Source organism: Hyalella azteca, unplaced genomic scaffold (assembly GCF_000764305.2).
Source record: "Hyalella azteca isolate HAZT.00-mixed unplaced genomic scaffold, Hazt_2.0.2 contig17119, whole genome shotgun sequence".
In the NCBI taxonomy this organism is placed as follows: domain Eukaryota; kingdom Metazoa; phylum Arthropoda; class Malacostraca; order Amphipoda; family Hyalellidae; genus Hyalella; species Hyalella azteca.
Genome location: NW_025946916.1, coordinates 40,713 through 64,915, shown reverse-complemented (window position 1 = coordinate 64,915; position 24,203 = coordinate 40,713). Strand labels below are relative to the sequence as shown.

Below are 24,203 nucleotides of genomic sequence, written 5' to 3'. Positions count from 1 at the left end.
AATTTTACCTCCTATATATCACTGATTTCCCTATTTATATTTAAATATCATTATTAATTTTATCATTTTCAGCGCATTTTCTCATTTATGGAAAAAATGCACTATTGTGCTCGCCATGTCCGTCCGTCCGTCCGTCCGTCCGTCTGTCTGTCCGTGACCTCAACTTTTCGTCGGCTAGAAAATGCGCTCTTTGTCACTCACTGCAGTGAGTATTGAGTTATACTTTTTTCTAAGCATCTTATACTTTCAAATGAAAAAAATGACAAATACGAAAGAAATTACACACCCATGAGCCGCCGGTACACGATCCTGTAGCTCGTGATGACGCCGTTGGCGCCGTGCGTGGGCGGCGACCAGGACACCAGCAGCGACGACGCTGTCACGCCGTCACATGTCACGTGGGACGGCGGCGACGAGGGTTCTGGGGGAGTGGGAAGGGGGGTTCATGGATGAAAAATAGGGTTCGTGGATGAAAAGTGGGGTTAGTGGATGAAAAGTCGGGTTTGTGGATAAAAGTGGGGCTAGAGGATAAAAAGTTGGGCTAGAGGATGATAAGTGGGATTCGTGGATAAAATGTGTGGTTCGTGGATAAAAAATGGGGCAAGAGGATGAAAAGTGGGGTTCGTCTATGAGAAGTGGGGTAAGTGAATGAAAAGGGGGGTTCGTGAATGAAAAGTGGGGTTCGTTGATAAAAGTGGGGCTAGAGAATGAAAAGTGGGGTTCGTCTATGAGAAGTGGGGTAAGTGAATGAAAAGGGGGGTTCGTGAATGAAAAGTGGGGTTCGTTGATAAAAGTGGGGCTAGCGAATGAAAAGTGGGGNGACAGAAAGTGGGGTTCGTGGATGAGAAGTGGGGGTTCGTGGATGAAAAGTGGGGTTCGTGGATGAAAAGTGGGGTTCGTGGATGAAAAAGGGGTTTGTGGATGAAAAGTGGGGCTAGGGGATGGAAAGTGGGGCTATAGGATGACAAGTGGGGTTCATTGATGAAAAGTTGGGCTCTTTGATGAAAAGTGGGGTTCGTGTATGAAAAGTGGGTTCATTTATGAAAAGTTGGGTTCACTGACGAGAAGTGTGGTTCGTGGGTGAAAATTTGGGCTAGTGGATGAAAAGTGGGATTTGTGGATGAAAATTTGGGCTAGTGGATGGAACAGGAGTTCATGGATGAAAAATGAGTCATAAACTTCAGGTTCATGAGCTCTGGGGGAGTTAAGGAGAGTTGGGGGAATGGGAAGTGGGTTTTAAGCTCTACAAGCGATTAGTGGGGTTTAGATTCGTAGCATAATTAGCGGAAGATAAGCGTGAAGAAGCGATTATTGGCTTTAATCGTATGTGTTAATTAAAGTTCTAGATATGTTAATGCGTGTGATAAGCTATTAAATGCCTCCATAGAATGAGTCCAGGTATATTATCAAATGCATTATAATGTGGTAGAGACTCATGTAATAATTATTTGAAAACATCACTAAAGAGTCAATTTAACAATTAAAATTTACTTGTACTATCTAGACCAGAGAGTGCAAAATCCCAAGTCAGATCCTGCGTCATGGACGTTCGTGGGTAGACCACGTAGATAAGCCAATTAACATTGAATTGCTTTTTCTGCAATGTTTCTGAAGTTGATTGCAACTGAATTGCTGTAATTATTCAGGCTTGGCAAAATGTCATAATTAATAGAAGAAAGTTTGTAGGTGACTAAAATTGACATATTATATTCGTCACACTTTCACTTCCATCGAGGGGGAATGATGTAAGCATAACTTACATCGTTACTAGCATAATCTTTTCGAGTTTTCCCAACGTGAATGAAACACATAGAGAGTGATAGTGTTCCTTCTAGTGATTAAATAAAATTGAATAAATAAAATAAGTGAATGAGAATAAAATTTTGTTCCCTGCGAGGGCTGCTGCCCGCAAAATAGAAAAATTGAATAAATAAAATAAATGAATGAGAATAAAATATTGGTACCAGCGAGGGCTGCTGCCCGCAAGAAAAAATTAAATAAATAAAATAAATGAATGAGAATAAAATATTGTTCCCAGTGAGGCTACTGCCCGTTAAAAAAATAAAATAAATAACAGAAAAAAAATTTTGCTCCCAGCGAGGGCTGCTGCCCGCAAAAAAAAATAAATGATGATAATATTTCTACTTGAGAATTGAATTAATTTGCTGAGAAATCATCGGGGTATAAAGAAGACAAATCAAAGATTATATATCATCTAAAAAAATTCTTAATTGATAAGTTTAAGCTAAAGCCACGGTGCAAGAGGTGATGTGTTGTGTGAATGAAAATGGCGTTCAAATAAGGAAAAAATAAAATAAAAAATTCACAGGAATGTGGAGGCTTGTTTCCAAATTCAAAGATGTTAGCAAATTTGACCATAACTGTAAAAAGAAAATCCTTCTCACCATATACATACGATGATATGATTGTGATGCCTTCATGCTTAAATCATTTAATTAAATGTACTGTAATGTTTGATGTAATGTATAATTTAATTATACTAAAAAATTAAATACTGATGCAACTAAATACCAACTAAAAGAAATGAGTCCGCATTAGTATCAATTAATAAGAAAATTAAAATGAATTAATTCCAATAATTTAAATTACATTATTTATATTTAAAAATTCATTTAAAAATAATTAAATTAATTAATTTAACTTATTTATAAATTTGACCAGTCATTAAATAAGATAAATCAAATCCCTTACCCGGCATGCTGGGCATCTCATCCACAAGCGAAGTGAGCTGCTTGGCTGAGTACTCAACCGCCCCCGCGGACGCTTCTTCGCCTTCCGCGAGGTTGATGGTGAGGAAGCTGTAGGATGAGACGTCGTCTCGCCTGCTCAAACTGAGTGAAATAATTACGTAATGAGAAATTTATGGCTGGGAAAATGTATGATTTGGCTTCATCCTCCCTAAAGAAATTGATATATGATGATGTATATACGTATGATGATTTGGTTTTGATGTATGATGAATTGATGTAATATATTATTTGGCTTCATCTTCCCTGAAGGAATTGATGCAAGATGATCCCCTCATTCTATTTCTAGGGCAAGGAAAATTAAGTTAGATAGTTCTTATCCCTCAAAATTGAGTTGGCTAAAAATAACCAAATTTCATTAGTCATGACTATTAATGGTTCGTATGACTAGATAATAACTGATTCCACTAATTTAAATTGATTAGGCGCATGTTTGACATAAGAGGTACCTACTAAAAAGGTGTTCATGCCACATAGAGAAGGAAGACGATAAGTCTCCATGTTACCAGGTTGGTGAGAGTTGACAAAGACAGCAGTGCCTTCTTTCTTTTTCGAAAGATCATTGTTTTACGAACGCTCGTTGCTTTTCGGAAGCTCATTGCTTTACGAAAGCTCATTCATTTACGAAAGCTAATCTATTTACGAAAGCTCATTCGATTACGAATGCTCATTCATTTACAAAAGCTTTTTCATTTAAAAAAGCTCACTCCTTCACAGAACTCATTCATTTACGATGCTCATTCATTTACAAAAGCTCACTCCTTCACAGAACTCATTCATTTACGATGCTCATTCATTTACAAAAGCTCACTCCTTCACAAAACTCATTCATTTACAGATGCTCATACATTTACAAAAGCTCACTCCTTCAGGAAAGCTCACCTGTTAAGCCTGATGCCCAGATGGTAGCCAAGCAAGGTACCGTGGGTTGCGTTGGGCAGAGGAGGCAACCAAGTCAACCTGAAGCTATTGGCTGTCGCGCTTACAATCTGCAAGTGTAAAAGAAGTACAAAATTTCCCCATGTCTTTATAAAACCTGTTAATTTTTATACACAAATTTATTTTAAAAATCTATATCAATAGGATGATTAACCATATTTATAAATATTTATTTGTCAATAAAAGTCCCCTTATTAAAAAAAATATAACTCAGTACTCACTGCAGTGAGTGACAGAGAGCGCATTTTCTCGCCGACGAAAACTGGAGGTCACGGACGGACGGACAGACGGACAGACAGACAGACAGACAGACAGAAAGACGGATATGGCGAGCACAATAGTGCATTTTTTCCATAAATGAGAAAATGCGCTAAAAATTTCGAAAAATATTAATTGATTATAGTTCGCACCTTGACGCTCCTTGGGAATCCCGATGGTTTTTCCTGCAAGGTTTTATGGATGACAGGCAGGGATGGCTGGCTGCTGCCCACTCTGTTCCTGTCTNAGACAATAAATGAGTCATATTATCTAAATAGAGAGGCATTTTGGTATTTAAGGCAACAAATGAGTCATATTATCCAAATAGAGACGCATTTTGGTATACTTAAGACAACAAATGAGTCATATTATCCAAATAGAGACGCATTTTGGTATACTTAAGACAATAAATGAGTCATATTATCCAAATAGAGACGCATTTTGGTACACTTAAGACAATAAATGAGTTGGATTGTCCAAATACAGACGCATTTCACGCCACTGTGACTGGCGCTCTTTCTGTGACCTTCGGGCAGCCATGAGAGTTGCCGCCTCTCAAGAAAATAACTAAGTCGTGTTGTCCCAATTGAGATGCATTTAACAACACACACTTGTTTTGACTGTGATATGACTTGACGTCGCTTGGTGGCACCTTAAAATTTGCACACATTCAGAGAAACGAGAGTTATTATGTTTAAATAAAGATGGTTGCGCTTATTAAGACGCACTATCTGCACGGAGCTGAAACGCCTTTTACAGCACCAAATTATGTTTGCTTGATCCACACTACGCAGCAGAAAGTGCGTCGATATTTGAACAAAGTCTCATATAATTCTCCTAGTGCGCACTTTCATTGTTGCCAAAGCATAAAATCTATATCCGCATGCAATGAACACCGAAAATATATTATATATGTATGTAATAATAATCGAAACTAATGTTTATGGATTATTTGATCATTATCGAATAATGTTTATCGATTTGTTTATTTTATACTTAGAATTCTCAAAGCAAAAATTAATGACTGCGATAAATTATGATCATTTTCTTATTTGCAGTGAAAATGGAATGCAACATTTCTTAGGATATTTGAATAGGGACAGAAATGTGACTAGGCACTTCAAGTCTGTTTTCACATATAAAAATTTTTTGAGTGTGTATGAATAGTTTAGTTCAAAATTTATTTCTAATCAAACAGCACTACGCGACGTCACATATAAAAAATATAATAATATGACAGGAACATCATACAAAATTTATTTATTCAAGTCCAGAAAGTATTTATTCGCACTAAACGATTCGAATGTCTTACCTTGAGGTGATAAAGTTAGCGAAACGCGTTCGCTGTCTGCACCTCTCCCAGCCGATGTTGAAGCAAACACCCAAGCCTATTTCGTAGGAATGGTTATAAATTAGGAGAATTTATTTCAAAGTACAATAGATTCGAGGTCTGTTCATCAATATCTTACTTCTAAAGGCATGTCACTACCTCAAGATCACTTCAAAAGAGCGGCAAGCATTCGAAAGCATCGTTTTTGGCATTAAAAATATAGTATTGACACAAAGTTTTAAGTAACAAAACTATGTTGTTGATATCGATGCATATTGATATTCGAGCAAAAAATATTTGTTCATGTGCACGAATATTTCCAGTTCACTCTCGTCTTTGGAGATCTCAATATTAAGAAATCAGTCATTCATGGCTCCAGAGAACGTCCATTTTGAGGCCGATCGCTTGCTTGCAACAAAATGAGCTTCATGAGAGAATTTTCTATTGAATTTTTTTTTGTGTTTGAATTTAGATAGGTGACCTGATCTGTATTGGTGTGATAACTACGCTGAAAATTACAACTATAAATCATACAAATTTTACGTATAAAAATTTTTTCTTTCACTGGAACCTTGTCATCAATGGTGTCCTCGAGAAAATATATTTTTTTCTCAATATTTTCAACATTTTTTTTATTTCTAAAATAAAATTTACAAAAATATACACAAGAAAAAATACATTTTTTCAATATTTTCAAACAATTTAACAACTTTTCAAAATAAATTAAAAAAATACAAACGAAAATATATATATATTTCGATATTTTCATAAAATTGTTTAACTTTTCAAAATAAAAATTTTCAAAAAATACACAAACTAAAATTTTTTTGAAAAATCTTCAATATCACATTTTAGTAACGGACCTGAACTGTCTGCGCTGGTAGCTCGCGCAGCACGAGATGCGTGGTCAGCGGGTCTAACATTTTACTGAAGAGCCGCTCAGGCGAGCCGTCCGCCGCCCACTGGACGGTGTAGCGCGTGAGGGCGCCACGCGGCTCCCGTGGCGCTGCCCACGCCACAATGGCGCTGTGGCGTCCAGACTGTACGAGCTTCACACGCATCGGCGCTGTTGGCACTGTGCAAGGGCATGGTAGAGATCTTATATGTCAATATCAAGATCTTATTTATCGATATCAAGATAATTAAGATCTTATTTATCAATATCAATATCAAAAAGATCTTTTTTATTTATCAATATCAAGATCATCAAGATTTTTTCAATCAATATCAAGACAATCATAATCTTAATTATCAATATCAAGATCAGCAAGGTCTTATTTATCAATATAAAGATCATCAAGATCTTACTTTTATCAATATCAAGATCTTCAAAATCTTATTTTTTATCAATATCAAGATCATTAAGATCTTATTTATCAATACCAAGATCATCAAGATCTAATTTAACAATATCAATACCAATATCTTATTTATCAATATCATTAAGATATTAAGATCTTATTTATCAATATCAAGATCTTAATAATAATAATAATAAATGTCAATATATTATTTATATCTATCAACATCATATATATCAATATCAAGAACTTTTTATGATTATCAAGATCTTGTATACACAATTTCAAGCTATTATTCTTCAATATTAAGAACTTGTTAATAATTTAAAGATCTCACATTTCAATATTAAACAATTCTTTTGCAATATATAGATCTTATTTAGAAGGGAAATATCAAGAAGAAGTCTTATTTTTCTCTAAAAGTATTTGAAAAATGTTGATTTGTGATAAGAGAATGAATCTGATGGACAATTGTTGAGTTTTCTTATAAGATCAGGTTTTACTTGAAGTTGTTATATGAATTTGCAGATAACAGAAAGAAATTAATTACTCTGTCATAAGGACTAGCTTTATATTTCTGAGAATATACGAATGCTTGCTCATTTAATTTATATGGAAAAATCTATGCGATGTAAAAATTAACCAAAATATATTGACCAATAGAACTATAACATGTAAATAAGGAACCAACCATACAATCACTTAAAACAAAATGCAATGAGTTTCGTTGTTGAAATACAATATAACATTTTGAATAAGACAAATATCCCAGCTCCCCTAAAAATATCCCAGATACTCTATACCCTATAACATATCGAAAAAAGAATATTGATAGAATAAAAGATAACTAGAACGAAACTAACATGACTTAGTTTGCTCGGACAAGAAATACTGATGTTGTCAATTGGAAATCGGAATGAGGTAATGACTTAATTAAGTGTAATGACCGATATTCAAATAATGGAGCATACAATAGTCGATAATCATATAGCATATACCATATATTATATGACATTTATCCCATATCATATATCAAAGGCACAAACGTAAAGTCATTCGTCTAACCATCTTGTTCAGTAGTGCAGATAAGAGGTTCACTCATTACTCCTGTGCCGATGGCAGTGGCCGCTGCCACTGCCACTGAGTAGTTACTGTGGGTTCGTGGATGAAAAGTGGGGCTAGAGGATGAAAAGTGAGGCTAGTGGATGAAAAGTGGGGTTAGTGAATGAAAAGTGGGGTACGAGGATGAAAAGTGGGGTTCGTGGATAAAAGTGGGGCTAGAGGATGAAAAGTGGGGTTCGTGTATGAGAAGTGGGGTTCGTAGATGAAAAGGGGGGCTTGTGAATGAAGAGTGCGGTTCACTGATGAAAAGGGGGTTTGTGGATGTAAAGTAGGGTTAGTGGATAAAAAGAGTGGTTCGTGGATGAAAATTGGGGCAAGTGGATAAAAAAGGGGTTTGTGGATGAAAAATGGGGCTAGAGGATGGAAAGTGGAGCTAATGGATGAAAAGTGGGGTAAGCTTTAGCGCCGTGAGCTCTGGGGGAGTTGAGGGAAATTGGGGGGAATGGGAAGTGGGTTATAATCTATCAAAGCGATTAGTGGGGTTTAGATTCCTAGCATAATTAGCGGAAGATAAGCGTGAAGAAGCAATTATTGGCTCTACTCGTATGTGTTAATTTAAGTTGTAGATATGTTATTGTATGGGATAAGCTACTGAATGCCTGCATACGATGAGTCCAGGTATATTATCAAATGCATTTGGATATCGTTAAGACTCAATAATTAGTTGACAACATCACTGACGAGATTATTTATAACAAAGGGTCAACCAACACTCCTAACACTTGGTTCACGAAAATTTCGCAATCAAAATTTACTCTTACTACCTAGGACCAGATCGAGAGGGGCAAACCCAGGTCAGATCCTGCGTCATGGATGTTCGTTGATAGACCACGTAGCTAAGCCAGTTAACATTGAATAAAGATTGATTCTTCTGCAATGTTCTTGAAAGTTGATTGCAACTAAACTGCTGAAATTATTCAGGCTTGGAAAAATGTCATAAAAAAAAACAGAAGTAAATATCAAACTGAATAAAATTAACCTAATATGCACGTTACACTCTAACGTCCATCGTGGGGAATGAGAAAGACACAACTCACATCGTTACTAACGTAATTTTGTCGAGTTTTTCCAACGTGAATAGAACACATAGAGAGTGATAGTGTTCCTTCTAGTGATTAAAGATTCTGTATAACCTTAATGCTTAGTGTAGTAATTGGAGTTTTTCAGATTTTATCAATTCTAATGTAAACTAATTAGGTATTTAACGCTTTTTTTTAGATATTATCAATTCTAATATAAAAAATTAGATATTTAACTCGAGTAATTCAAATAATATCAAGTGACTTACTGTCCTCAGCGGTGGTGGCGGTGACAGGGGGTGATGGAGGCCCTAGTCCCATGGCATTGAAGGGCCTCAGCAGGACCGCGTAGCTGGTGAACGGCTCCAGGCCTCTCACTGTGGCCTCCATCAGCCCGCCTGTCGAGCCTACATCGTCCACTGAGATGTTCCCTGCGAGGGCTGCTGCTCGCAAAATAGAAAAATTGAATAAATAAAATAAGTGAATGAGAATAAAATTTTGTTCCCTGCGAGGGCTGCTGCCCGCAAAATAGAAAAATTGAATTTGTTTGATGTAATGTATAATTTAATTATACTAAAAATTAAATATTGATGCAACTAAATACTAACTAAAAGAAATGTGTTCGCATTAGTGTCAATTAATAGGAAAAATTAAAATTAATTAATCGCAATAATTTAAATTACTTTATTTACTTTTAACAAATTTATTTAAAAATAATTAAATTGATTAATTTAACTTATTTACAAATTTAACCAGTCATTAAATAAGATAAAAACGACGCCCTTACTCGGCATGCTGGGCATCTCATCCACAAGCGAGGTGAGCTGCTTGGCCGAGTACTCAACCGCCCCCGCGGACGCTTCTTCGCCATCCGCAAGCTTGATGGTAAGGAAGCTGTAGGATGAGACGTCGTCTCGCCTGCTCAAACTGAGTGAAATAATTACGTAATGAGAAATGTTGGCTGAGAAAATGTATAACTTAGCTTCATCCTCCCTGAATAAACAGATGTAAGATGCTCACCTTATGAGAATATATGATTTGGCTTTAGCCTCCCTGGAGAAAAAGATGCAAGATGTTCACCTCATTCTATTTCTAGGGCAAGGAAAATTCAGTTAGATAATTATTATCCCTCAAAATTGAGTTGGCTAAAATTTGACATCATTTCATTAATCGTGGCTATTAATGATTCGTATGACTTGATAATAATTGATTAAATTAATTTTGATTGATTAGGCGCATGCTTGACCTAAAAAACATGTTCAGACCACATAGAAAAGGGAAACGATAAGTCTAAACGTTTCCAGGTTTGGTCAGAGTTAACAAAGACAGCAGAGACTTGTTCTTTTTAGGAATGATCATTTATTTGCGAAAAATCATTCATTTACAAATGCTCATTCATTGATGATTGCTCATACATTTGCAAAACGTCATTCATTTACATAAACTCATTTATTTACAAAAGCTCAATCATTTACAAATACTAATTCATTTATAGAAGCTCATTAATTTGCAAAAGCCAATTCGTTTACACATACTCATTCATTTACAAAAGCTCATTTATTTACAAAAGCTCATTCATTGATAAAAACTCATTAATTAATAATAGTTCATTTATTTATAAAAGTTTATTCATTTACAAATGTTTATTCATTTGCATTAGTTCATTCCTTCACTTCACCTGTTAAGCCTGATGCCCAGATGGTAGCCAAGCAAGGTACCGTGGGTTGCGTTAGGCAGAGGAGGCAACCAAGTCAACCTGAAGCTATTGGCTGTCGCGCTTACAATCTGCAAGTGTAAAAGAAGTACAAAATTTCCCCATGTCTTTATAAAACCTGTTAATTTTTATACACAAATTTATTTTAAAAATCTATATCAATAGGATGATTAACCATATTTATAAATATTTATTTGTCAATAAAAGTCCCCTTATTAAAAAAAATATAACTCAGTACTCACTGCAGTGAGTGACAGAGAGCGCATTTTCTCGCCGACGAAAACTGGAGGTCACGGACGGACGGACAGACGGACAGACAGACAGACAGACAGACAGAAAGACGGATATGGCGAGCACAATAGTGCATTTTTTCCATAAATGAGAAAATGCGCTAAAAATTTCGAAAAATATTAATTGATTATAGTTCGCACCTTGACGCTCCTTGGGAATCCCGATGGTTTTTCCTGCAAGGTTTTATGGATGACAGGCAGGGATGCCTGGCTGCTACCCACTCTGTTCTCAGCCACGACACTGAACCTGTAGACCGTCGCTGGCAGTAAACCTTCTACCCTCGCAAGTGGTGCATCCACTCGCACGTGTCCATTAAAACCTAGGAAATAAAAAGTTATGGTAATCATTTAATAAAAATTTTCATTTACAGATTACAGAAGCGGGCAGTTCCATCCACTCGCGGATGCACATGAAAACATGGGAAATAAAAATAAATGTATTCATTTAATACAATTTTTATTTACAGATGATTACAGATCCGGGCAGTCTATCCACCAACAGGTGCCCATTAAAATATAGGAAATAAAAAGTAAAGTAATCATTTAGTACAAATTTTCATTGACAGATTACAGATGCGGGCTGTCCATCCACCAGCACGTGTCCATAAAAACATAAGCATAGAATTTATAAATAAGCATAACAAAAAGCATAGAATTTATAAGACACGAATTTTCGTTTACAGTTTGTACACAAAAGATTAAACACAGATTTACTGCATTATCAAGCTATATAATCACCGTCAAGCGTCCTTTATGACAGAAATAACAGATCTTACGGGATTTATTTGTATAAGAACAATTCATTTTTCAAAATCAGAAAAAGAGTTTCGTATGAATTTTTTGTATTGTTGGAATCTCAGGTATATGGAAGGAAGAGTGCAGCTTAATGCTGATCAGAAAAGTGAACAGCCAAATATTATTATCATTCACATACTTTTTGAACTATTCGTGCACAATTCTTTTATGCATTTAATTCTATGATGTTCATTTGGCTTGTAAACATAAAAAGCTGTAAAAATATAAGATGGATAATTTTTAGTAGACAAAAGACGAAAATTAATACTATCAGTTAGCTTCCAATACCACAATGCACTGATATATCATTACTATTATATTAACGACGGAAGGTATTTACCCTGTTGATGACGTAGGTACTCCGCGTAAGTTTCACTAACAAATATTGTTTAAGCGATCGTCTTGGTGGCATATATTGTAACAAAAAGTTTGCTGTAATGCTTGTTCCACAGTTGAGTTCAGTCGCTATGTTGCCCTAGACTTAATCTGAGAAAATTTAATTTGGATGAGCATGTGGGCTGATTTCTTTTACCTTCAGTTCTTTATAACATGATAAATGAGTTGTACTCACTAATTTGCGTTTAATGTGAAAACGAAATTTAACGTTCATTTCCGTCTTTGAAATTATGAACGAGCATCGCGTATCCAATTTAAGGTAATTTTCTTCACCCTCATCAGTGGAGTATGACACTCATTACTCACCCTCATCAGTGGAGTAAGACACTCATTACAACTCTCATCAGTGGAGTATGACACTCATTACTCACCTTCATCAGTGGAGTATGACACTCATTACTCACCTTCATCAGTGGAGTATGACACTCTGTATGCAGTGATGATGGCCTGCTCCCCCGTGGGTGATGTAGGCGCCACCCATTGCAGGGCCACATGACGGGAGCCTTCCCCCGCCACCGACAACCCCACGGGGGCAGCGGGCACGTCTGTGGGTGAAACTTCGCGATGATGACAGTAAATGATTTACCATTTTATACTTTTGTTTTTTCTATTACCAGAAGAAACTTTATTTTCATAAATTCCGATATTTTTTACTCTCCTTTAATATGTCTTTTTATTACAAGAAGAAAAAATTCTTTCGTCATCTCCGGTATTTTTTTATTCATTTTAATATGGGAGGTGAATAAAATTTTCAACGGGAAATCAATGGTACTTTTTAAGGTCTGAGTTCGAGGTTCCTGGAAATCAGACGCGTGGATGATTTATGTACTAAAATACACACGATAAGTTTATCATGAAAAAATATAACTCAGTACTCACTGCAGTGAGTGACAGAGAGCGCATTTTCTTGTCGACGAAAACATGAAATCACGGACGGCCAGACGGACGGACAGATGGAAGGACGGACAGACGGACATGGCGAGCACAATAGTGAATTTTTTTCATGAATGAGAAATTGCGCTAAAAGTTGATTTTATCTAACGTACAAGGGATTTTAATCTGTATAACTAGAAGGGCAGGAAGGCAAATAAACGGAAAATCAAGTTAGAAAGGTTGAATTATTGAATTTATACTACTTATTATTGGAGTATGAAGATAGTGCTGGATGCAACTCCTTACAGGTAACTAAACTTCCCACACAGACGGCCAGTCACCCTCACCCAGAGTCCCCCTCACCCAGAGTCCCCCTCACCCAGAGTCCCCCTCACCCAGAGTCCCCCTCACCCAGAGTCCCCCTCACCCAGAGTCCCCCTCACCCAGAGTCCCCCTCACCCAGAGTCCCCCTCACCCAGAGTCCCCCTCACCCAGAGTCCCCCTCACCCAGAGTCCCCCTCACCCAGAGTCCCCCTCACCCAGAGTCCCCCTCACCCAGAGTCCCCCTCACCCAGAGTCCCCCTCACCCAGACTCCCCCTCACCCAGAGTCCCCCTCACCCAGAGTCCCCCTCACCCAGAGTCCCCCTCACCCAGACTCCCCCTCACCCAGAGTCCCCCTCACCCAGAGTTCCCTCACCCAGACTCCCCTCACCCAGACTCCCCTCACCCATAACATGTAGGCTGAAGTCTGCCGTGCGGGTGCCGTGAGCGTTGGAGGCCTCGCAGATGTAGAGGCCGGCGTCGTCCGGGCGGGCGTCGCTTACGGTGAACACGGACGCGGCCTCGCGTGGTCCTGAGTCTTCGGCCTGCGCGCCGTGCCTGCAGCGACATAAAATGAACATTTTTAATGTTACATAATGTTTAATGTTATTGTTATTCAATTATTTGATGCTTATTTTAATTGATATTAGTTATTTATTGCTTAATGTTATTGTTATTTAATTATTTATTTTGTACATTTAAATTATTATTCATTTTGTTAACAATACATTTTATTCTTTTTTTTTATGTAACTCCATATATTTTATGGTAATTTCAAACTATAATGAGAATACGAGGCATCAGATCAGTTTGAGCAAAGAAAATTATATATGTACAGTATGTAAAATTGTGTAGCTGACACAATCGCATTCTTCATACTAAAGTTACTTTTTACATAAAATATCTTAAACCAGTACCCCCGATAAGTGATCAAATCACTCGAAATTAGCCTTGTAACCGAATAATTAATTAATTATTGTGTCTTCTTGATAATCTGTACAAAGATTTTTAAAGTTTGCATTAATTTTTCTAAATAGACTTAGAGCCAAACCACAGTTAGTTTTGGTTTTCCACGAAACCCGATCGAAATCAAACTGGAATAATTAGGAAAAAATGCTAGTGAGAATCTCAAAAATGCACGTTCACTGCATAGTTAACATTCAACAGATATTCATACGATTATATGATTTATATACCACTTGTTTTCCTCTCTGGAAGAAAAAGAAAGTATTTTTTGAAGTTATGCATGTATTCATTTCGAACGTAAGTGGATATAAAGTTTTCAATTAAATTTCGAAATTCAGACGAGGAGTTTTGTCGTCGGCTACGATATCAAGCACAGCCTTATAATTATAATTTAATTTAACTAAACCACGGTCGTTTTGCTGTCGAAATTTTTGGCCATACTATTTTTCAAGCCACATATTAAGAAAATGCATTTTACCGTGTAAAAAATTGCTGATGCCGGGAAAATTGCACATTTTTATTTGTTAAAAATTTTATCACTCAAGAAATAAAACTGACTTTGTTTTAATTAAAATCGGTCAAAACGAGCCTCTGCTTGACATGCTCACTGTCAACGGTAGCTGAAAAATCTCGGAGAGTTGCTTTAAACCTGCAAAAAATGAGCCCATTCCTGTTAAGCTCACTGTAAACTGTAACTGAAATAATCCTGGAAATCTACTAAATAACCAACAAAAAAGGAGACGCTGCCTGTTAAGCTCACCAACAACGGTAACCAAAATAATCCTGAAAAGCTACTAACAAATAGCTGCCTGCTCAGCTCACCATCAACGGTAACTGAAATAATCCGGATTACTACTAGATAACAAAAAAAATATAACTAAGTACTCACTGCATTGAGTGATAGAGAGCGCATTTTCTCGTAGACGAAATCGTGAAGTCGCGGACAGACAGACAGACGGACATGGCGAGCACAATAGTGCATTTTTTTCCATAAATGAGAAAATGCGCTAAAAAGAGATGCTGCCTGTTAAGCTCACTGTCAACAGTAACTGAAATAATTCTGAAAAGCTACTACGTAACAAAAGAAAAAAACGCTGCTTGTTAAGCTCACTTTCAACTGTAACTGAAATAATCCTGGAAATCTACTAACTAACAAAAAAAAACCCAGCGTTAAGCTTACCATCAACGGTAACTGAAATAAGCTTGGAAGTCTAATAGATAACCAAGAAAAAAAAAAGAAGATACGCTGCTTGTTAAGCTCACCATCAACTGTAACTGAAATAAGCCTGAAAAGCTACTAAATAACAGACAAAAACGCTGCCTGCTAAGCTCACCATCAACGGTAACTGAAATAATCTTGGAGAGACCGGCACCGACGTCGTTGGTAGCTTGGCAGAGGTAGCGACCTTCGTGCGCGAGGGCCGCGCGCGGCAGGGACAGGGTCGCGTTACCGCCGTGGCCGCGCCACACTGCGCCTCCACGGAAGTCTGCGCTCCACTCGCCTGACGCTACATAAAAAAATATAACTCAGTACTCACTGCAGTGAGTGACAGAGAGCGCATTTTCTTGTCGACGAAAACTTGAAGTCACGGACGGACAGACAGACAGACAGACGGACATGGCGAGCACAATAGTGCATTATTTCCATAAATGAGAAAATGCGCTAAAAACAGATAATTATGATGGACAAAATATCTTCTGTTACAAGCATGTCGGAGAATTTAAGACGATACACTTATAATATAAGTCAAAATGTGAATTATAATAAATTGGACTTTCATTTATTGTGATCAGAAATGATGTTTTGAAATCCCTAATTTAAAAAAAAAATTTGATTATGATTTGGATATAAGAGAATTGAGTAAATTATTAGGCAATAAATGGAAATTATACATGATTTTTAGATAGAGCACGCACACGTAATGATTTTAATTTATTCCTGCATTTGTTGAAGAGTTGAAAAAAGTCATCAAACACATCGCGTTATCAACTGGCGACTATATAGCGCACAGTACATCAAACTCGCCAGCTTTCCTGCGCCAAGTGACGGTGGGTTGAGGGAAGCCGTGAGCACTGCACGCCACGCTCAGAGACTCCCCGAGGGGAACTGTTGCGTCCATGGGCTCAATCACCCATGTTGGGGGGACTGCAGGAGTAATTCCCGTAATTTTTTAAATAAAACAAGTTTCAACTTCATAACGTTCTTAGTTTTTTATTTATTAACAAATTAAAAGGGTTACTTAATTCTGGTTCACCCTGTATGTGATCACAGTTATTGTCGATTAGAAGACGGAGGAAAATACTTCTAAATCATAGAAATTTACAACTATTACCCTCGATTGGTCATGGAAATACTTCTGCACTGAATAACAGTTGAATGAATTATTCAGGAGCATATATGGTATAAATGCTATCGTTATTTATTTCAATTCCGATGCGTCTCAGTGAGACACATAATCGAGCCAATTTCTGAATATGAGTTCAGTTAGGTGAATAAATTCTTTAGAAATATTCATTCTGATGGGCAAACGATTCACACAATATTATAAATGATATAATCAAAGATACAAAAAATTGGAAAATTCCTTGTAGACGATACGTAAATAAGTGTTTATAGATAAAGGAAAATTGAAATCGTGCAGCACAAACATTCAGTTCACTGGCAACGTGAAGATAGAAAATTTTATAATTTTACATCAGGCAGATACGGTTTGATTTCACGCTCAACAACACATAGAGAGCAAATAATCATCGGTTAGATTTAGTGCCGTACTATATCACCAATCTCAAAGATAAGAAACTTACTGTTTAAGTAAGGTTATTGCGTTGAAATTAATTCAGTAATTAAAAGCGAGTATATTCAAATGATTTAGTTTAAGAACATAGAAAAAAATGTGCATGGGCCAAAGAGAAAGAAAATATTCCACACAGATTTTATATGATTCCTTTAATGCAAAAAGGAAATGTTTCGACAGGTAGCTCCAAGTAAGTGACCTATGTAGCTAGGCTGGTTAGCGCTTCTATTAGCTCCACATAAATTGTATTTACTTGATTCAGAAATGTTCACTTGGCCATTGTCAAATTTACGTCGTTAAAAAGAATAAATTCAGTCAGTTCAATTTTCCAAGGAATAAAATTTTTAATTTTCACCGGTAAAACCTGCCCGTATTTGAACATAATACTAGCTTTGAAAAGTAAATTTTGGCCGCGCGAGAGTTTGCCTATCGTATCGTATCGTTTGCCACTGAGGCTGAAATGTATATACTCTGAATGTTGCAATATAATTTATAGTTTAAAAATAACTTTGAAGAAGAAATGAGATGATTTCATTAATCAAGGTTTTCAGAGCATCAAAAAAAATTTTGAAACATTTTGCAGTGTCAGAAAAATTAATTCCTTATTGGCTGAGGCTAGCATTAAATTTTCGCGGTGACAAATGACCAAAAGGAATTTCGTACTCAGACTGTGGAGGCATCAGTTAATTTTAGTGCCACTTAGTTTGAAGTTGAAACTGCTCCCCTACGGGGAAATATTAAATTTGTATAATATATTAAAATTCTTCCCTGAATTCTACATGTGCGCCTACCACTTATGGTAAGAGCTGTGTAGACTACTGCAGTTCTTGCGGAGTTGCCGGCTGAGCAAGAGTAGTTGCCGGAACTGTCTTCCCTGGTCTTCTTGATCACAAGGATCGTGGTGAAATCGTTAGCTTGCGAGATGTGGAGATCTTCATTGGATTCCAAAAGATGGATGCCGTTCTTGAGCCAGCGCATGGTTATTGGAGGATCTCCCTCCTCCAAAGAACAGATTGCTTGTACCCTCTGGCCGGCCCTGTTGCCGCCCGTGAAAACTATTGGTGCGAGTCGAGGGGGAACTGAAAGTCCAAAAACACTTCCTCACTGAATTTTCTGAAAACTCCGGCATGGTCACTTTGGTCATTACCGTATAGAGCGCAACGGCGTAAACAACAGCGGGTAGAGTTGTAATGGACAAGTTTCAAAAACTGAACGACGATTATTGTAGGTCGATGGATGAATAAATCGGTAAAATGTTAGCATTCAATCTGTCGAAGATAATCAAAACGCAGAAACTAATTAACGGAAGTGTTTTTTCCTAGATGTTTGTCAAAGATCGAACCAAGAAACGCGGAGGAAGTTAATTAGATCTCAAATCCACCATTAGATGTGGAATTCCTCTTGATGCATTTTTTAAATTGTGCTCTTGAAAGATTAAACCTAATTCGATGTACGATGAGATAAGAAACCGCTTTTAAACCGTCTTAAATTTAATTCTGTACAAACGTCCAAATTTGTATCGCAGAAATACATGGAGCGTATCAACCTTAGACTTTCTAATGACAATTGAAACTTTCAGAGGATTGTGAAATTACGTCAGGCGCTCGGTAATTCAAATAACTCGGCAAACCAGTACAAAAATACGAATCTGTCAGTATATGATTGAATATAGCAAGAAACGGAAGAATATATAAATAATAAATCTATCTATTAAAAAGAATTTCTGTTACTATAAACGACGATTGTAACTGAAAAACTGCCAAGTCATAAATCGAGGATTTTTTTCTGNAACGACAATTGTAACTGAAAAACCGCCAAGTCATAAATCGAGGATTTTTTTCTGGAGTGGGAAAGGCCAGTGAAATATGGATGTGCTTTAGCATGGGAACGATTAGTGCAATATCGATGTGTCAGCATGGGAACGGTCAGTGCAATATCGATGTGTCAGCATGGGAACGGTCAGTGCAATATCGATGTGTATCAGCATGGGAACGATTAGTACAATATCGATGTTTATTAGCATGGGAACGCGTAGTACAATATCGATGTGTGTCAGCAGAACGATTAGTGCAATATCGATGAGTGTCAGCAGAACGATTAGTACAATATCGATGAGTGTCAGAAGAACGATTAGTGCGAATAGTAGGATTTCGTTGGAGTACCATTGAATATCAAAGTTGGTGGGGCCCGGCATGGGAGTGTCCATGTATTGGTGTATTTTCGACACATTCAACACAGCAGTCAACCGTTTGCAGACATCAATCGCTGCTCACTCGTCGTCTATGAAAATAAATGACTGTTCCTTGTCGTTATTTGAAACAACACAGATTATTTGCGATCGGGAATTGCCAAGATTAGGGTCGTTGAATTTCCCTGTTGTACTTTGTTGACATATAATAATGATTTTTTTTTGTGAAAACTAAACAATTCGGGAAAAGTAACATAGAAGCAAGCGAAATTGTTCGAATGTTAACATTAACGCAAAAGTGCGATGTATTTATCACAAAAACATTTTAGTACGAGGTTGGAAGCTACAAGTGATGGTGATGCTCTGAAATAAAAATTTTTGCGCCTGACGTGTTTACTCCTCTATAATAAATATTGAAATTCATTGATAAAGCGTTTTGTCGAATAAAACATAAATAGCGGATCCCTATGATGTCCTGGGTAGGCGCTTCGAAAAATATTTTCAAAACAATTTAATTCAAAAAATTGGATTAGAAGACCAGAGAGAAATCCAATGCGTGGGCTTGGCTTACTTGCCTTCTCGGATATCAGCTTGCAACTGTCGTATCGTTCACGTCGAGACAAGACCGTCGTTTTGTCATTGATGACCGTAATGTTTACGAGGAATTTAAAACAATGAAACTAGAAAATCCCTCATAACTTGATGGTCATTCAAAAACGAGAAATTTTCATTAGCATGTAGCTTCTGTGTTTTTGCCGTGGTGGCCACGTCAAAACTAAAAATTTCAAAGTTCGATTGAAACAGCGAAGCATTTTTTTCAATTATTGTAGGAAGGTAGCTTAAATAAATTTAAATAAATTTGCTACCGATATCATAATGGACATATTTATTTAACCTGTTTATCTCAAAAATTAATAGCAATGTTTATTGCATTACAATAATCGCAAATTTTATATTACAAATAAATCAGACAGTTGTAAGGAAATTCTAGAACCGCCAAATAGATGCACTGATATTCCGAGTCCAGACTAAAATAATTGAGAAAAAACGTTGCCAGTTGGTGCCATTCAATGCAATTGCAAGGCAGCAGAACGTTTTCTTTGTCTGTTGAAAGAACTGTTAACATTTAGATATTAAAAAAACAGCGAGTTTATAGCGGACAACACTGAGTGCTGCAGATTCATAAGACAACAGTCAGATTAAAATTTTATGTATACAATTAACAAGATTATTGGACAGAAAATAGCATGGCATTCATCAATCAAACTAATTAAATTTGTTGAATATTAAGAAAAAGAACATTCGACAGCATGCTTTCACGATGTTTAAATACTTTATTCTTTGGAGTACCATTGACTATCAAAGTTGCATTTCTGGATTGCGAAGCCCAATGGTTCCTAGCAGTGCAGGTATACACTCCAGCATGGGTGATCTCTATGGGTGCCAGCTCCAGGACACTCCAGAACTCTCCCTTGTCTTGCACTGTGACCCCGGCGAGGTTATTGTGGTGCAGAGCTACGCCATCCTTGTCCCATGATATTTGGATGGGCGGGTCGCCCTTGTTCACGTAACAGCCTACCATCACGCGGTCGCCCGCCTGCAGTCCGCGCTCAAAATGAATTGCGGACACACTTGGAGCCACTGAAACGTCCGACGTCCAGACAAATATCTAGGTTATTAGACTGCCCCCTACTGAAACGCCTGATGCCTAGATAATATTAAAAGGTTATAAGGCGGTTCCCAGCCTAATGAAACGCCCGACGTCCAGACAACAATCCAGGTTATTACATAGGCTGTCCCCTGCCTACTAAAACGCCTGATGCCCAGACAATAATAAAAGGTTATAAGGCGATTCCCTGCCTACTAAAACGCCCGACGTCCTGATAATAATTCAGGTTATTAGGCTATCCTCTGCCTACTGAAACGTCTGATGACCAGAAAATAATAAAGGGTTATTCGAAAGTTTCCTGCCTACTGAAACGCCCGATGTCCAGAAAATAATCCAGATTATTAGGCTGTCCCCTGCCTACTGAAACGCCCAACGTTAAAAAAACAAAAGTTTATTCCGCGGTTCCCTGCTTTCTAAAATGACCGACGTCGAGACAGTTGTAAAAGGTTATTACGCGGATCCATGCCTACTGGAAACTAAAACGCCCGACGTCCAGACAATAATAAGAGGTCATTCCGCGGTATCCTGCCTACTTATGCCCGACGTCCAGACAATAATAAGAGGTCATTCCGCGGTATCCTGCCTACTAAAACGCCCGACGTCCAGACAATAATAAATGGTTATTCCGCGGTATCCTGCCTACTAAAACGCCCGACGTCCCTTGTCTGTCACGCACCGTGCATGCGTAACGGCCTTCGTCAGCCAGGCGCGAGACAGCTGACACTGACAGCGTGCCGTTACTGTGCACTCGCTGACGGTGGTCAGATGGCAGACTCACGCCATCTGTCAGCAAAATTATATATTCCAAACAGTTAATATTGACAAGAGTTTTTTCTGGAAATATTGTGAAATGGAAAATATTTATCGAAAATTTTTTTTCGAATTTCTCTCGTTGTCCATAATATTATAAGGCTAATAATAAATTCACTTATATTAAGCTGCGTTGTCCATGCTATCATAAGGTAAATAATAAAACCCCTTATATTAATCTGGGTTGTCCATGCTATTATAAGGCTATTATAAGGCAAATAGTAAAACCTCTTATATAATGCTTCGTTATCCATACTACTTTAAGGCAAATAATAATAATAAAATCACTTTTTATAAAGCTTCGTTGTCTATATTATTATAATTCATATAATAAAATCACTTATAAAATGCTTCGTTATCCATAATATTATAAGGCAAATAATAAAACCAATTATATAAAGCATCGTTGTCCGTACTATTATAAGGCAAATATAACGACTACTTTGATTAGTTCTTGCAAGTGAAAAAATAGCCCAGAACGAAGGATGGAATATCAAGAAACTTATACAACGTACGAATAATTAAGCTGGATCAGAGTATCTACAATTTTACATAGATGATACAGCTTCAAAAAATAGCATCTTTATCTATTGACCTTCGAGCCTCAGTAAAACTTTTGTGTACCGGATAAAGTTTGTAATTTTCAGCAGTCAAAAATTCCAAAAACGCTTACAGTATTTTCACGCCAGTGATATAAATGTATTATTTCAAGGTATTCAAAACATGGAGCTTCGAAAGTTACATAAAATGAAATGAAATGGCTTTCGGCGTAAAAAAGAAGAGCGCTTGGAGCAGTTTTCTATTGCTTGCTCGGTGTCTTGACATTCAGTAGGCAGCTTCCTGTAACTTCATCTCAATTATCTTTTAATAGCCTGGGAACCCGTTATGGTGTCATAACAATTACTATGACTCAAAAGTTTTAATTTAGTTGTGAACATCAGACTGTGCGTACATACATATATGTACCGCCTGGAATGAGTGTCGTGAACTCTCCCTAAATAACTCGCTACCTATGATATAAATGTAAAATAATGAAGAAATTTAAAGCTAACGAATTTTATTCTCAACTGTAGAATACAATCTGTTGAGGACTCGCCATAAAATTCCATAACCACAAAATTCTGCGTTTTTGTCGCGTGATTTTCATTAGTGAACTGGAAATTAATTATCATGATCTGGCCAGTTATGATGACATGGTACAAATATTTAATTAACAATTCATTCATTGATCGGAATATTCTTTCTTTCAGCCTTGTGATTCCCAAGACAAAACTGAAGATTTATGAACACGAGCGCACCTCTTTTGGTAACACCCAACTTCAAGATAATAAAAAATCAGATCGTATCATCTTACCATTCTATCACGTGATTTTCTCTTGAAACTGGAATTTATTGACCACCGACGCAACTCTTTTGCCAACATCTAACAAATTGATTAACCTAAATACTGATCATATTATATTACATTTCTACCACGGGACTTTCACTAAAGTTTTAAATTAATGACCATGAACGGGCTATTTTAGGTGATATCAAAATACGATTTAATTATAAATTCAAACAATGATCGTATTTACCTTTCTGCCACGTAATTTTCTCATAAGGATATCCGCCAACGGGGCAAGTAACCACGAAAGTCTCGCCAGCGACCGCAGTTTGTGGCTCCATCGGACGCACGACCGGCGCACCATAGATGTTGAGGCGAGCGTTGTGAACCGCCACGCCAGCGCTGTTGCTGGCCTGACATTCGTACAGTCCGCCGTCAGCTACACGCACGCTGCTGATGTTCACGTGGCTGACAACGTCGCCCAGGGCTGACACGTACTGACCCATCAAGAACCTGGTGAAAAATTTGTGTAAAATATTAGTTGTTTTGTATACAGTTGGATTCGCCGTGGATCTTATTTCTTATTTACTATGGACCTGATGAAAATCAAAACTTTACATATGATTCAATAATGTGAAATTATTATAATGAAATTACTGGCTGAAATGGAAAGTTTCATCGTTAATAATGAGGCATTCGACACTAAAAGAAAAAATATCAATATATTTTACACGGATGATACAAATTGCCAAGTAATCAATTCTTCTTCTGTGTATTTAACGTCCCATCTTTGTGCTCTCTCACTGTTCATTGCTGCATTTAATTGAAGCATTCTAATCAATCATTTCGATTTATATTGTACTTGCGATTACTGCTACAATTACTTGTTGAAGTTTCACATTCTTATTTGCTAATTTATTTTACTAAATAAACATTGGTGCTTGATAGATGTTGTTCATGCATTTTGAATAGTAAATTAAGTCCAAAATTAATCCCTTAAATAAAGTTGCGTTAATATATACTCATATCGAACGTACATAAAAAAATAGATAATTTACACTGGTGACTTTGAATAAAATTCTACCGTAGTGTACCTAAGATAGTGAATGATAAATGTTGAATTTGTGTATTTTTATCAAACTTCTTTGCATGAAATGTTGCACACATCTTTCAACAATAAAGTATGAGAAGTCTGTATAAACAACGAATTTTAAATGAAATAATACCACGATTGCTGTATTGTGGCAAACGGTGAGTAAGACATTGCACAATGTCCAGATACAATATTTCTCAGACTGATTCTTGTTCCTCAGTAGTTTAC

The 24,203-nt window shown here is 37.0% G+C and overlaps 1 protein-coding gene across 1 annotated transcript in view; it reads right to left on the bottom strand.

The window, feature by feature from the left end:
* LOC108675387 (Down syndrome cell adhesion molecule-like protein Dscam2) overlaps positions 1-23,287 on the bottom strand; it is a gene marked incomplete in the record, with an annotated part of 40,677 nt that extends 17,390 nt beyond the window's left edge. The window contains 13 exon segments of the mRNA XM_047885159.1: positions 287-421; positions 9,007-9,180; positions 9,525-9,664; positions 10,416-10,522; positions 10,883-11,061; positions 12,337-12,477; positions 13,534-13,685; positions 15,415-15,601; positions 16,120-16,239; positions 17,680-17,967; positions 20,427-20,673; positions 21,389-21,528; positions 23,133-23,287. Coding sequence (XP_047741115.1) covers positions 287-421; positions 9,007-9,180; positions 9,525-9,664; positions 10,416-10,522; positions 10,883-11,061; positions 12,337-12,477; positions 13,534-13,685; positions 15,415-15,601; positions 16,120-16,239; positions 17,680-17,967; positions 20,427-20,673; positions 21,389-21,528; positions 23,133-23,223 — 2,101 coding nt within the window.
* Between the last annotated feature and the right edge of the window lie 916 nt (positions 23,288-24,203).